This window comes from Podarcis vaucheri, assembly GCF_965113315.1.
Source record: "Podarcis vaucheri genome assembly, chromosome: 12".
Taxonomy (NCBI): Eukaryota; Metazoa; Chordata; class Lepidosauria; order Squamata; family Lacertidae; genus Podarcis; species Podarcis vaucheri.
The window spans coordinates 10,831,628-10,845,416 of NC_138750.1; the positions used below are offsets into that span (position 1 = coordinate 10,831,628).

The following is a 13,789-nucleotide window of genomic DNA, read 5'->3' on the forward strand; positions in this document are numbered from 1 at the left end:
ACTTTAAGTTTAAATGACACAGCTTAATGGTAAAACAAGATCCTTCAGCCATAGGCCAAGATGAGAAGGATTTTACATGGTAATCTTGCATGTAACAGACCACGTCACAAGGTGGTCAGAGTTCTGTTTAAGAAATTTATTTATTTTCACAAGCTTTGTTGTAACCACAATTAACTGCAAGACGTTAGCCTTTCACTGGAATCTCTGTGACTAACTGCATGGGAAAGTATGTAAAATAAAGCCAGATTGGGGAGGGGGACCTTTTACAGTTACAAATTCCTCAAGCATTTGAGTCAGCATTCGGTTACAGATTTGGAATTCGCAGCAGCAGCAGCAACATCCAGTGCAAAAATTCAAGCAGAGAGAAACAAGAGAAAAGAGCTTTCCCTCGGGATAGCTGGTGTGATGCCCTCCAGATGTTGCTGGACTCCAAGTCCCATCACCCCACCAGCCAGCATACTCAGAGGTAAGGGAAAATGGGAGTTGTAGTCCAGCCAGATCAGTTGGTTAGAGTGTGCTGCTGAAAACGCCAAGGTCACAGTTTTGGGCTGAACTAGTTGGAGTGCTCGCAGGCCAGTGTTTCCTGCTTGGCAGGGGGTTGGACTCGATGGCCCTTGTGGTCTCTTCCAACTCTATGATTCTATGATTGATTCAAGTTGAGCCATGGCGTGCCTTCCAACTCTATGATTCTAAGATTCTATCACCTGCAATCTAATCTACCACCTGTCTTCTTCTTCTTTGGCGATCACTCGTAGCTGAGTAAGATTGTCTTCCATAAACACGGTTTTAACAATGAGACCGTAAGTGACTGTGGAGGTCAATTCTGGATCCACACATCCTTCCACAGTGGGGACATTGGTTTCCGGGCAGGAGTTTATCACAGTGTGGATTTGCCAAGCGTGCCTTCCTCTTAGCGCGTTTCTCCCTTGAGACCTGAGTTCGAGTGTCTTCAAAGCCCATGACACCTTTGGTCAAGGCTGTTCTCCAGTTGGAGTGCTCGCAGGCCAGTGTTTCCCAGTTGTCAGTGTTTATACTACATTTTTTTAGATTTGCCTTGAGACAGTCTTTAAACATCTTTTGTTGACCACCAGCGTTACGCTTTCCATTTTTCAGTTCAGAATAGAGTAGTTGCTTTGGAAGGCGATCATCAGGCATCTGCACAACAGGACCAGTCCAACGAAGTTGATGTTGAATTAGGTTACCACCTGTAACCTAATACCAGCAGGGCGGCTCCAACACGAAAGCTGCTACTGCTCACACCCGGGAGCGTGGTCCGAAGGCCTACAATGCAGTAGCCTTGCTGAAGCTAAGTGAGTCGGAGTCTAGTTGGCAACTCCATGCGGGTGCACCATCTAGGGGAGAACGGGGGTCCAGCCCCCCCCAAAAAAATCAATGAGCAGCCTGGGCCCCCTCAAAGTTCCGTGGCGGCTGTGCACGCATGCCGTGGGGCGTGCTTGCATCATGTCCACATGCCACTCGGTATCCACCAGACACATCCGCACACCCCATGGCATGCACGAGTGACGTCAGCAGGCTCCGCAGCATGCGTGTGTGATGTCAGCATGCCATGGGGCATGCACGCATGGCGAGAACACGCCATGGGGCATGCCAACATCACGTACACATGCCACAGGGCATGCCAACATCGTGTACGCACGCCCCACGGCGTGCTGACAGCTATCGCGCATGACTGGCTGCAAGGAACATAGCTTGCCCCTGACACAGTCAACACCTCAATTTTCATACCTAGAGGATAAGAAGGTGCACATCCCTCCATTTCAAGAGCAAAAGAAAACACCATTTCCATCAGGACTGGCTCAGCTAGTGATGAAGCCAACACAGCAATTTCAATTTAACTCATCCGCCTATGACTTCTTCCTCTCTGCTTGGTCCTTGCCTTACATGCACCTCCTGTCCCTTTCTTGCTGAGAAGCCCTCAGGATAAACAGCTTTGGAAGCCAAGATTGCAGGAAGTGCAGCACTTTAAGGAGTGATGAATGGAGGGCACAGTGGGGTGCCAAGCATGTGCATCTGCCCACAGTGGTGCCAGAAAGCGATTAGACCACCATAGCTCAAATGCTGCTTTGTTACCTGGATGACAATAAACCGCTGAGATAGAATGGCTTAAAAATAGCCAGCCACATTGCAGTGAACTAAATTACTTTTAATGGCTGGATTAAGTGAAGGCTTCAGTTTCATTTACCTGGCTGGCATTCTCTGAAATACAACGTCTCTATTGAACAATGAGATAAAGAAATTAAACCTGGTTCGTGTGTTTGGGGCACAATGTTACGTTTCAAGTGAAAACACCAGCTCAATACACCACCTTGCTTTCTGTGCAGGGAGGAATAAACATGCAAAGTACCGTATGTTATACAGTGGTACCTCAGGTTAAGTACTTAATTCATTCCAGAGGTCTGTTCTTAACCTGAAACTGTTCTTAACCTGAAGCACCACTTTAGCTAATGGGGCCTCCCACTTCTGCCATGCTGCTGGAGCACAATTTCTGTTCTCATCCTGAAGCAAGGTTCTTAACCTGAAGCACTATTTCTGGGTTAGCAGAGTCTGTTACCTGAAGCGTATGTAACCTGAAGCATATGTAACCCGAGGTACCACTGTACTGCAAAATCTGCCTTGGATACCAAAATACCAGAAGGAAACAGGTATAGACACACAAAAAGCAATTCTACATTTCAAGTTTGAACACTAGCATGACTTCCACGCCAATTTTCTAGGGGTGGGGGGAAGGATATCTCTCCACAGAGCAAGAATAAATCATTATCTCTATTCTGCCTGTCTGGGGAAGAGTATCCTTTATCAAATTTTACAAGGGTTTGCATATATACACCAGGATGACCATTCTTCAGGCTTTAGCCCCTACATCTGCAATTTAAATATCTGAGTAGTTGGGGGGGGGGTTGAATCATGACTCACATGTAAGCACATACAGTATGCACAAAAACTAACATACCACAAAGCAAATGGGATGAATTTTGCATGCTGGAGCTAGTGGGCTTCATTGCCAATCACATCAATATAGCAAATGACAATATTAGTAAATATATTAATCTGGCCACTGAATTCTGCACAAGCTGTAGGTTCCAAACCGTCTTCAGGGGCAGCCCACGTATAGCACACTTCAGTAATCTAACCTAGAAACAAGTGAAGCAAGGTTATTCCTGTCCAGATAGTGTTGCAACTGAGCCAACAGCCAAAGTCAATAGAAGGCCACTTATGTATCCAGTGAGAGTGACAGAAGAGGATCCAAAAGTTGATAAGCCATGAACAAAACATCACTTTACATCATGCCTTGTTTGCAACTCCCAGTATGCAGTATGCAGTTTGCAATTCCCAGTATGGGCATAACAGTGAACCAGGAGTCATGGTTCGCTGCTAGGTAAAGGTAAAGGATCCCGGACAGTTAAGTCCAGTCGCAAACGACTCTGGGGTTGCAGCACTCATCTCGCTTTACTGGCTGAGGTAGCAGACCTTTGTCCACGGACAGTGTCCACGGATAGCCAGCATGACTAAGCCGCGTCTGGCGAAACCAGAGCAGCACATGGAAACGCCGTTTACCTTCCCACCGGAGCAGTACCTATTTATCTACTTGCACTTTGACGTGCTTTCAAACTGCTAGGTTGGCAGGAGCTGGGACCAAGCAACGGGAGCTCACCCCGTCACGGGGATTCGAACCGCCAACCTTCCGATCGGCAAGCCCTAGGCTCAGTGGTTTAGACCACAGCTAGTGAGAACTAAATCTGTGGACACATGTGTGTTAGTAGTAAGCCATAATCCATGGCTTACTGTGATGCATGAACCCAGCCAAAGTGTACGATAATTTATTTCACATATGCAGGTTTTAGACCGTTTCTATTACAACCCACAAAGGTGAAAAATTTCCCCTGTGGAATTTAGAATAGGCTTTCAGATGGTTAATCTTTTCTAGCTCTTACTTGCAGTTCGTTTATATAATGTGTATAATGACAGCAATACGGTCTCACAGCGCTGGAGAGAGGTTTGTTTGTTTTTACTGTGCTATATAGCTTATTTGGAAGCAGGCCCCAGGATTTCAATTTGTTCTCGACTTTCTCTTTGGCGTAAGAGAAAGCTGTGTCCTGTCCATAGTACAAGCAACAGCTGTCTGCTCCCAAACCCAGGAAGCCAGTAACAGAAAGATAACACACACTTATATTGAAGACTAACCTGCAATCCCAGGTGTTGCTTGGACTCCACTGCCATCATCCCTAAACATTGGCCATACTGGCTGAGGCTGATGTGAGTTGAGTCCAACAACATCTGGAAGCCCAGAAGACAGTTCTTCCTGTTGAAAACTATCTCTACTGCTCTGGTTTGTCTCATCTCAAAGCAGATATTGTCAAACTGGAAAAGGTACAGAAAACAGAAATTAAGATGATCAAAGGCCAGTGCCATTCCTATCTGTAAAAAGCACATGTTTTTTCTCTGAAATGATACACGGTGGATATTGATAAAAAGCATGAATGAAATTCTGAGGAAACCCTTTCTTTTTTTAAACCCTCCTACTTTTCCATCATGACTTGGGAGTCACCCAAGAAATAAGAGATTCACAATGAAGAAAAAAAGATATATTCAGACAGTGCATCATTAGCTTGAAGAATTACCTGTCATGGGATTGGGGCTGGTTCCAGGTTTGAGGACGCCCTGAGCAAAGGGTCCTTTGCTGGGGGTGGTGCTCCATTGGTGGATCCTGGTGATGGCAGAAACCAAGAGAACTCTGAGCAGTGCTCTGAGCAGCACCAGGCAGCTGGGTCTAGCAGCCGCTTGAGTTTCCCACAATGCCTCAGGGTGATGTTATGGAAGGACATGGTAGGAAATAAAAATGGCAGCTAGAGCCTGCTGTCTGGTACCGCTCAGAGCTCTGGGACATTAAAAACAAATATTTGAAGTGTCAGTGAGGCACCGTTTTGATTTTTTTTAATGAAATAGTGGCATATCAATATCATTTTAAATAAACAGATGGAACAGAAGCTTCACCGCTGAGGAACAGCCCTTCCCCTAATAGGAGAACTAAACCTCATACCTCTTTGTGACTTTCCTAGGTTGGGTTTAGCCACTATGAGAAAGAGGATGCCAGACCAGATAGGCTTTGGTCTGATCCAGAAGTGTTTGTCTTATGTTCTATGCACGGGGGTGCATTAACACCTGGTTTGAATAACTGCAGACCCCTTCAGAATGGTATGAGGTTTGGGCTCTATAGTTAGAACAATGGCAGAACCACACATCCAAAACACACCAAAAGCACATAACTTCCCTCAAAGAATCCCGGGGGCCTTTAGTTTCTTCCTCACAGAACTAAAATTCTAAGCATCCTTAATATTCTACAGTTCCCAAGATTCTGGGGAGAGGTCGTATGCTTTAAAGGTGTGCTGGGTGTGTTTTAAATGTGTGGGGTGCACCTGCCCTTAATACCGAGAAAGGTTATTTTAAGAATGTCATAAATTGTACATCCAGAATGATCTATCCATTTGACTGGCCCTAGAAGTGACGCCTGGAGAAATACGAAAAATCTAACAGAATCTAGTTGGGTTGTTGTTGTTGTTGTTTACAATCTAAAGGTAATGCCATGAACAGGAACAATAATCATATTTATAACAGTTTTTTACTGCCATACTAGTTTTTCTCACGAGTCTACATCCAGGGTCAGCGTGAACCAACAAGTCATTTTTAGCTTTGCATTTTCTGCACTAAGAAATGTGTATTGTGTGTTAGAGACAACTCAACATTTGAAAACGTAATTTCTATTCCCCTGTCCCCAGTCCAAATTAAAATAAGCTCTTTCAATTTGCTTCTCAATATTATTTGAGAAACTCTCCCCTCAGTAAACACACCGCTGGAAAGCTGACAGGCAGGAAAAGTGCAAAAGCACTTTCAAATCAAAGAGAACGATGGCAATTCATTTTAGGGCCTGGTTCCAGACTGAATGCATTTATTGATACCACAATGTGCCACAGTTCCAAGGCCAGCGTTTTAAGAAATAAGAGTCCCATCTATTGGAATGAGATACAGGCAAGCATTGTGAACGCTTGTCCCTGCCTTCATTCAAACGGCTCCAGGTGAATTTAGAGCCATCCAAACCAGAGAGCTACTTTTCTACAGAGCCTCCCCCCACCCCCACCCCAATAAACGTGGAAAGAGTGTTTGCACGCACCCTGCTCCAAAGTAGAAAGAAGTATTTTTTTAAAGAAAATCATCACTTGAAATATTTACCTCCTTCCCCCATTATGGCCTTGTATGCCAACAGTTTATTTTAGAAGGCCACATCCAGCTCTTTAACCATTTAAAACACGAGCGGTATGAAATGAATTTGCTCTCCCCAGCCTCACTGGAAGTTGTTAAGGCTGCTCGAATTATTCCCATCCGGCGCAACCGGACCTATCGTATTTCATATTGAGAGCATCTGCTGTCAAGATGATGGGCTCTCCACTCGTTCCTGAGAAATTGCAGAGAACGAAGGCAACCAAACAAAGCATAAGCACTGCTCCGAGGAGTGCGAGAGACAGGTGCCTACATGCTCCATTAGCCGCCAAGTCCAAATTGTCATTGCAAACGAAAACACTGGACCATGTGTGGCAGCAGCTCATTAGCTTGACATTTGGAATCCATATCTACAAGCTTACTAAGGCCAACTCCCATTGCCAAGCTACTCTTCTGTGTCTGTTTTCAAGAGAGATTCGTGACTCTTGCTCTCAGTTATTGGGGATCACCATGATTAAAGAATAACTACAAAGCTGGGTGTCAAGTCTCAGCAGAATTTATTCCAGGGGTTGTCCATGGGCACCAGTATTCGTACATAAAATGGTGCCCGAGAAAGGTCTCGGTAAATAACCTCTCAAACATCCACAATGGGAGACAGTTTGCTCTTCTGGCTCAGTTGCTGTTTGAACTTCTACACAACACCCTTAAACATGCTCATATTTCATTGGTAGCGCAGCACTTTGCAAGTGTTGGCATTCAGCTGGTCGCTGGTGCCCATGGTCAACTGGTTATTGCCTCTTGAAAAGTGCTGGCCTTTGAAAGCCCCAGTGATCACTGATCATCAATACTAGCAAACTGCTGTGCCCACAATGCTCTAATTTCAACCACACGAGCAAAGGAAAACAGGTCGCCTCATTGTGAGCGGTCTCTCTTAACCATCTCTCAAAGTTGGCCAATGGGGTGAAGGCGAAAAGGATCCGGCCTAGCAATTAGATTCAGTTCCTTGCCACTAGTGTAGAAGTAGGAAGTTACTGCCTGGAGCAAATCTTAAGTTTTAAAGCAGACATTGTGTGAGATACAGTGGTACCTCAGGTTAAGTAATTAATTCGTTCTGGAGGTCTGTTCTTAACCTGAAACTGTTCTTAACCTGAAGCACCACTTTAGCCAATGGGGCCTCCTGCTGCCGCCGTGCTGCTGGAGCACAATTTCTGTTCTCATCCTGAAGCAAAGTTGTTAACCCGAGGTAATATTTCTGGGTTAGCAGAGTCTGTAATCTGAAGCGTATGTAATCTGAAGCGTATGTAACCCGAGGAACCACTGTATAGCAATGGTTGGGTCACAATGACTTCATTGACATTAATGGTTGGAATGGGTTTTGGCTTAACACAACCATAAACAATTCATGAGCCCATTACCAAATTAAATTGTAAATGTCATCTCAGAATGCAGGTTGAACATCTTCCAGGAGTACCTGCACTTAACTGCAGAAGTCAAAGACCATGTGGGCTGTTACCCAGGTGAGGTCCCAACACCTATAAAATGTGAAAGGACTAAGAAACAGGATCTTTATAACTATTTGCTCCACCCTCCCACTTTTTAAAAAATAAAATAAAATCTGAAGAGCTACTGGTAGAGAAAATAAGTGAAGATTATCACTCCTCCCCCCCCAAAAAAAGAAGCCCAGAAAAGCAGGTGTTACTTTGTAAACAATGGAAAACTAATAAAGGGCTATAAGGCACTAACTACCATAAGAATCATGGCTTCTTCTGCTGTTGTTTCTAAAGCATTACTTCTAAATATTATGTAGTAATTTTCAGTTTCCAGGAATAGTCCGCGCTTGTTCCACTGTACCACATCCAGGATGGAGCAAAATTACTTTAAATACCAAGTACAAACCAAGTGACCTCAGTCATACTGGAGGCTTAACAACTCTAGCGCTATCCCTGAACCACAGCAAGAGAAGCAGCTTTTCTGCAACAAAAAATAAATCACTGAAGCTGGATTTTAAATGTCAACTCCATGGCTGCGAAAGAGAACATATTTGCTAGGGAGCAATTCACATGTAGAGAGAGAGGGAGCATTGCCAAGGATAGACTTTGGTTATCCAGGACAGACTGATATGTCAACGTCAAGACGCACAAATGTACCTCTTCAACTGTTTCATCTACAAGCCCCTGGCAAGAGGCATTAGAATCCAGGACTGACAATGTTCTCTTCATGCAGTAATTTGGAATTGCACTAGCTGACCCCCTAAAGCTTTCGGATTAACGGGTGTAGCGCACAGAAATGTAAATGAATGAAAACTCTCAGACTCCCAGAAACTGACAAGTGGAAAAAGTTGCTGGCTGTAAGTTATCAATTCATCATCTGTTGCTCCTTGAATCTCCCTCTTTCTCTCTCTCCCTCTCTCTCTCTCTCTCTCCCTCTCTCTCAAGCCCCTATATTTGATTCACTAACCTAGGGGGCTGAAGCCCACACGAAGATGGGAAAGATACAGTTCTCACTATAAGTGCTCTGTCGTTGTGCTTGACATCTGCAGAAAGTGTGGAACTTTCCACACTTTTGCCAGTTGTCTCCTTTCTTTCAAATATAGAAATGCCATAACTCAAACCATGACTCTTGGCCCCAATCTGTTCCTTAATTGTTAAGTGTGAAATCCTCGCCCTGGTTGCTCAGTGTTGACAACCACTACTTCACATGTTCCAGATCTGAATACAGAAAATGGGTTTCAGGGACATGCCCTAGCTAAAATTAAGCCCCGGCTTTTGCAGACTGAAGTTGACCCGGCACAAATAGTTTTTTGCTGGCTCCACTGCGCGTATCATCTGAAGTGGGGTGCTATTTAGAAATGGTTTGCTGTGGCACCAGGACCTCTCTTAGCATCCACCTGCCACAAAACTCCGTCACCACCATTAAGATTGTCATGTGAAGTTGAACTAATGAAGGGGTGCCTCTCTGAATGGAATCCAACCCCCTCCATCCCCAGCCAGCATGGCCAATGATCAGAAACGATGGGAGCTGTAGTCAAGTTACATCTGAAGGGCTGCAAGGCCCTGGCCTAAAACAATCAGTCTCAAGTCCAGTTTTCACTGAGATGGTTTGGTCTGCAGATGATGGAGTGTCATACAAGAAAAACACTTCCTCCACATAGAAAGCTAGATCTCCGATGGAGGGATTCTAGTCTATTCCTTCTCACTCAAGTGCTACTTTTTTAGGTGTATGATTTCTTTTTTCATGAGAGAATACTCCTCCATGCGCAAGCCCCCATCTGCAACCTGAAGAGGCACAACTGAAATACAGGTCTGCCACTTTAAGAGAAAACCAGGACTATAATTGGTCCTTAAGGCAATGCTGCTCGGAAAGAAATCTTTCCCTGTCATCTTTGCACATTAACGCAACAATATTCTGCCAAGAAGCCATGAACTTCAACCCCAGATCCTCTGAGAGATGATGATGATGATGATGACTTTGTGTCAAGAGCAGCTAGCCTGGACTCACACCTGAGTGTTTGATGACTAGCGTTAAAGGCTGCCTTGCATGTGTGAACATCCTATCATGGATCACTGTGCTTTCAAAGCACCCCTCGACACTTAATACCAGGGTGGGGCTCTAGCTGGGGGAGACAGTTCCAACCATGTCCATCCCTCTACAGGCCACTTTGACAAGTAGAAGGGGCCACTCGCCTCTTCGTCCAGAGCTTTAAAGGACATACCAATCTTGGACTCCCAGTTGCTGCTGTTTTATTTATTAAGCCTCTTTTCTTATGAAGTAACCGGGAGCAACTTGCATTAATACCAATTATAAAAAACAACAAAAACCTAAAAGCACAGCAACACAAATAAAAGGCTAAAAGCACAGCTAAACCAAAAGGTTCCACCCCATTAAGAAAGCCCACAACACCCTTCAAATTAAGAGCCAAAAGCCTAGATGGGGGGGAAAAGTATTTGCCTGGTACCTAAAACTGCATAAAGATGGTGCCTCACTGTTATGGTCCAAAGGAAAGCAGAACAAGGTATTTGGTACCAAGATCATCACCACCACCACCATATCCGATGTCCCTTCAAAGAACTTGCAGGAAACGAAACACCTCCATTTCTCTGGCCAAACTACCACATTGCCCAAGCATCCTTACAACTAGAAACTTTGGGAAACCACTTTCTGCCATTTTTCTTAAAAGTACAACGTACATCAGGGGTCCACATGGGGCCCTGCCACAGATCTCTTTGTCTGTGATCAAAATCCAGCAGTCAGGTCCAATCCTCACTCAAGGGTGAACTCACATCAAGCATGTTTCATTGTCCTTGTCATCTTCTGCTTGGTAACACACACACACACAGAGAGAGAGAGAGAGAGAGAGAGAGAGAGAGAGAGAGAGATTGCACACATGCACACACGTTAGTGCTGCGGTTAGGCCATTTTAGTGAAGGGTAGTCAACGTGGTGTCATCCACATGTTGTTAGACTACAACTCCCATCATCCATAACCATAGGCCATGCTGGCTGAAGCTGATGGGAGTTGGAGCCTAACAATACTACACTGGCTTTCTCTATTTTAGACTCTGAGCTTAATGGTCTTATTGGGGAGAGGGGCTCTTTAGATAGCAGTTGCACCTTACACCTCTTACTTTAAAATGTAGAAAGCTAGCCCTGTTGCATCTGCAGTCTGCTCATTTTGCTGAGAGAGACCCTGGACTTCTACCCCAAAGTCTGACCTGATGGCATCACACAGCTCCTAATAAGATTCTAGCCCCACCAGTGACCATTCCCAGCAGACCATTTGAGAATCAATGCTTCTTTGTGTGGTGGGGGGGAGTGGCCGTCTTCCTTACCCCAAACTAGGGAAAAAAGATTTTTAAAATGTATACAAACATACAAAATTGCTCCCCCATCCACAAACACAACCCTGCTGTTGTAGGGTCCTGGAGAGGATGCTAGGAAAAAGGAATCAAATTTCTCCCATAACTAATTGTCATAACTAATAACTCAGCCCAAGAGCGCACTCTCTCTCCATCACATGAGTGGGAGGAGGGAAGAAGGCAGACTTTGGGGAGTTCCACTTTAACCCTCCCTCCCATTTCCATGATAGACAATTGCTGGCATTTTAAAATTTCATCCAATCAATACCACTTAAGACAACCCAAATTTAATTTCAGCGAGGGCTCCCGTCATCAAGATCTGGCCCTGAAACGTGTGATTTAGTAAGAGCAAGGAGCAAGGCATGCTTAGCTTGGAGGCGAGTTTCTGTGTGCGGTGGAGAAACAGCACCATACTTTTTGGTTACTTGAAGGGCTGTCACACAGAAGAGAGCAAAGAGTCGCTCTCTGCTGCCCTCGAGGGCAAGACTAGAGCTAATGGGTTTCAGCTGTGGGAGGAGGCAGATTCTGGACATTAAGAGAAAATCCTTAATTCTTGACTTGCAAGGGTCAAGAATGGAACAGGCTCACCCTCACTGGGCAACCATCTCGTGGGGATGCCCAAGCACTGGATTGTCTGCATGGTCCAGGGGGGTTGACTAGGTGGCCTTCAAGGATGCCCTCCAATCCACAATTCTAAGCCTCTGAGCACATGCAGAGTACCGCTTTCTTATCACGAAGCAGGCTCTCAGCATACACAGTTCTAGAGGGCAAGGGGCAAGAAGGGTCCATCAAAGAGCTAAAAGGTAAGAGCTGTTTGACAGTGGAGCAGGTCTCCCTCGGGACGCTGTAGCCTTGGAAGGTTTTAAGCAGAGGATGGATGGTCAACTGTCAAGAATACTTCAGCTGAGATTCCTGCATTGCAGGGGGTTGGACTAGATGATCTTTGGGTCTCTTCCAACTCTATGATTCTATGATAATAGGCACTTTTAGAGAAAGAAAAAAGTGCCTATTTCATAGAATCATAGAGAAAGAAATAGTGATGTATGGGAGTGAGTGCTGGACCATAAAGAAGGCAGATCGCCGAAGAATTGATGCTTTTGAATTATGGTGCTGGAGGAGACTCTTGAGAGTCCCATGGACTGCAAGATCAAACCTCTCCATTCTGAGGGAAATCAGCCCTGAGTGCTCACTGGAAGGACAGATCCTGAAGCTGAGGCTCCAATACTTTGGCCACCTCATGAGAAGAGAAGACTCCCTGGAAAAGACCCTGGTGTTGGGAAAGATGGAGGGCACAAGGAGAAGGGGACGACAGAGGACGAGATGGTTGGACAGTGTTCGCGAAGCTACCAGCACGAGTCTGACCAAACTGCGGGAGGCAGTGGAAGACAGGAGTGCCTGGCGTGCTCTGGTCCATGGGGTCACGAAGAGTCGGACACGACTGAACGACAACAACAACGGAGAAAGAAAGGGGGAGAAGAGTCTTCAGGAGGTTGAGTGGGTCTTGGAAGATCGGAAATCAACTTTGGCTCAGTTGGCAGAGCATGAGACTCTTGATCTCTGGGATTGCAGGTTCGATCCCCACCTTGGACAAAAAAGTATTGCAGAGAGTTGGACTGGATGACCCTTGCGGTCCCTATGATTCTGGAAGGGGTCGGGAGAGGCGAAGCTGGGCCAGAGGAGGGGTCCCCACCAGTGGCGTAGCGTGGGGGTGCAGGGGGGGCCGGCCGCACCAGGCGCAACATCTGGGGGTTAGGGTTAGGGGGCGCAAATCCACGGGTTAGGGGGCGCAAATTACTTGCCTTGCCCCGGGTGCTGACAACCCACGCTACGCCACTGGTCCCCACCCCTCTCCCCTTACTCACCATCGCGTATTGTCATAGTAATGCTCCAGCACGGAGTAGCCGAAGAAAGAGTTGTTGGGTCCTTGGAAAATCACCGGGTGGTCCAGGTCGAGGTTATAGGAGTAGACCAGCGCCACGCACAGCGTCGCCACCAGCACTTGACACGCGCCCCGCTTGCGCGCCCCGCGGGACGCAGCAGCCATTCTTCGGCGGAGAATGCGCGCCTCTTGCAAGCCAGGATCCGGCCGCCCAGCTCCGTCGGGCGCCGCCTGCTCTCGCTGAAGAAGAAGAAGAGGACCGGCAGCAGCAGCAGGAGCCCCGCGACCCGGGCCCGAGAGAGGAAGGGCGGAGCAGCCAGCAGCGCATCCACGCAGCCCCCGCAAGCCAAGACCATCCAGAGGCGAGACCCCGGGCGGCAGGCAGCTCCCGGCGGGAGTTTGCAAGGGCGGCGGCGGCGGCAGGACGCTGGAGCGCGCGGGCTCTTCTGGCCGCGTCCCGGAGCAAGCGAGGGGCTTTTGAGCGCCGCCGCCGCCGGGCGCCGATCGCAGGCGCGCGCGAGCGAGCGGCGGAGCCAGCCGTCTCCCCGCCGGAGGCGCAGCGCCCTCTGGCGACGCCTCTCGCGCTCTTGCGCGCCCGAGGAGAAATAAGGGAAAATAAGGGGGAAAATGAGAAAGTTCGCATCGGGAGAGAGATGGGGGGGCCGGGGCATAGGAGCCAACAACCAAATAAATGAATAAAAATACGTCAGTGCTGTTTTTTTTTGGGGGGGCGCAGACCCCTGAACATTTTGTGACTCTTTGTACTTTTGTCCATTTGCTGTATTCATTTTTCCCGGTTGGAACTATAAAATGGTGGTTTT

General features: G+C 46.7%; 1 protein-coding gene across 1 annotated transcript in view; it reads right to left on the reverse strand.

The window, feature by feature from the left end:
• The window catches only part of ITGA9 (integrin subunit alpha 9), a 241,243-nt gene extending 227,837 nt beyond the window's left edge, over positions 1-13,406 (reverse strand). Inside the window, exon 1 of the mRNA XM_082192761.1 lies at positions 12,952-13,406. Within this exon, the coding sequence (XP_082048887.1) occupies positions 12,952-13,133 (182 nt within the window). The 5' untranslated portion in view covers positions 13,134-13,406. The remainder of the gene's footprint in view (positions 1-12,951) is intronic.
• Between the last annotated feature and the right edge of the window lie 383 nt (positions 13,407-13,789).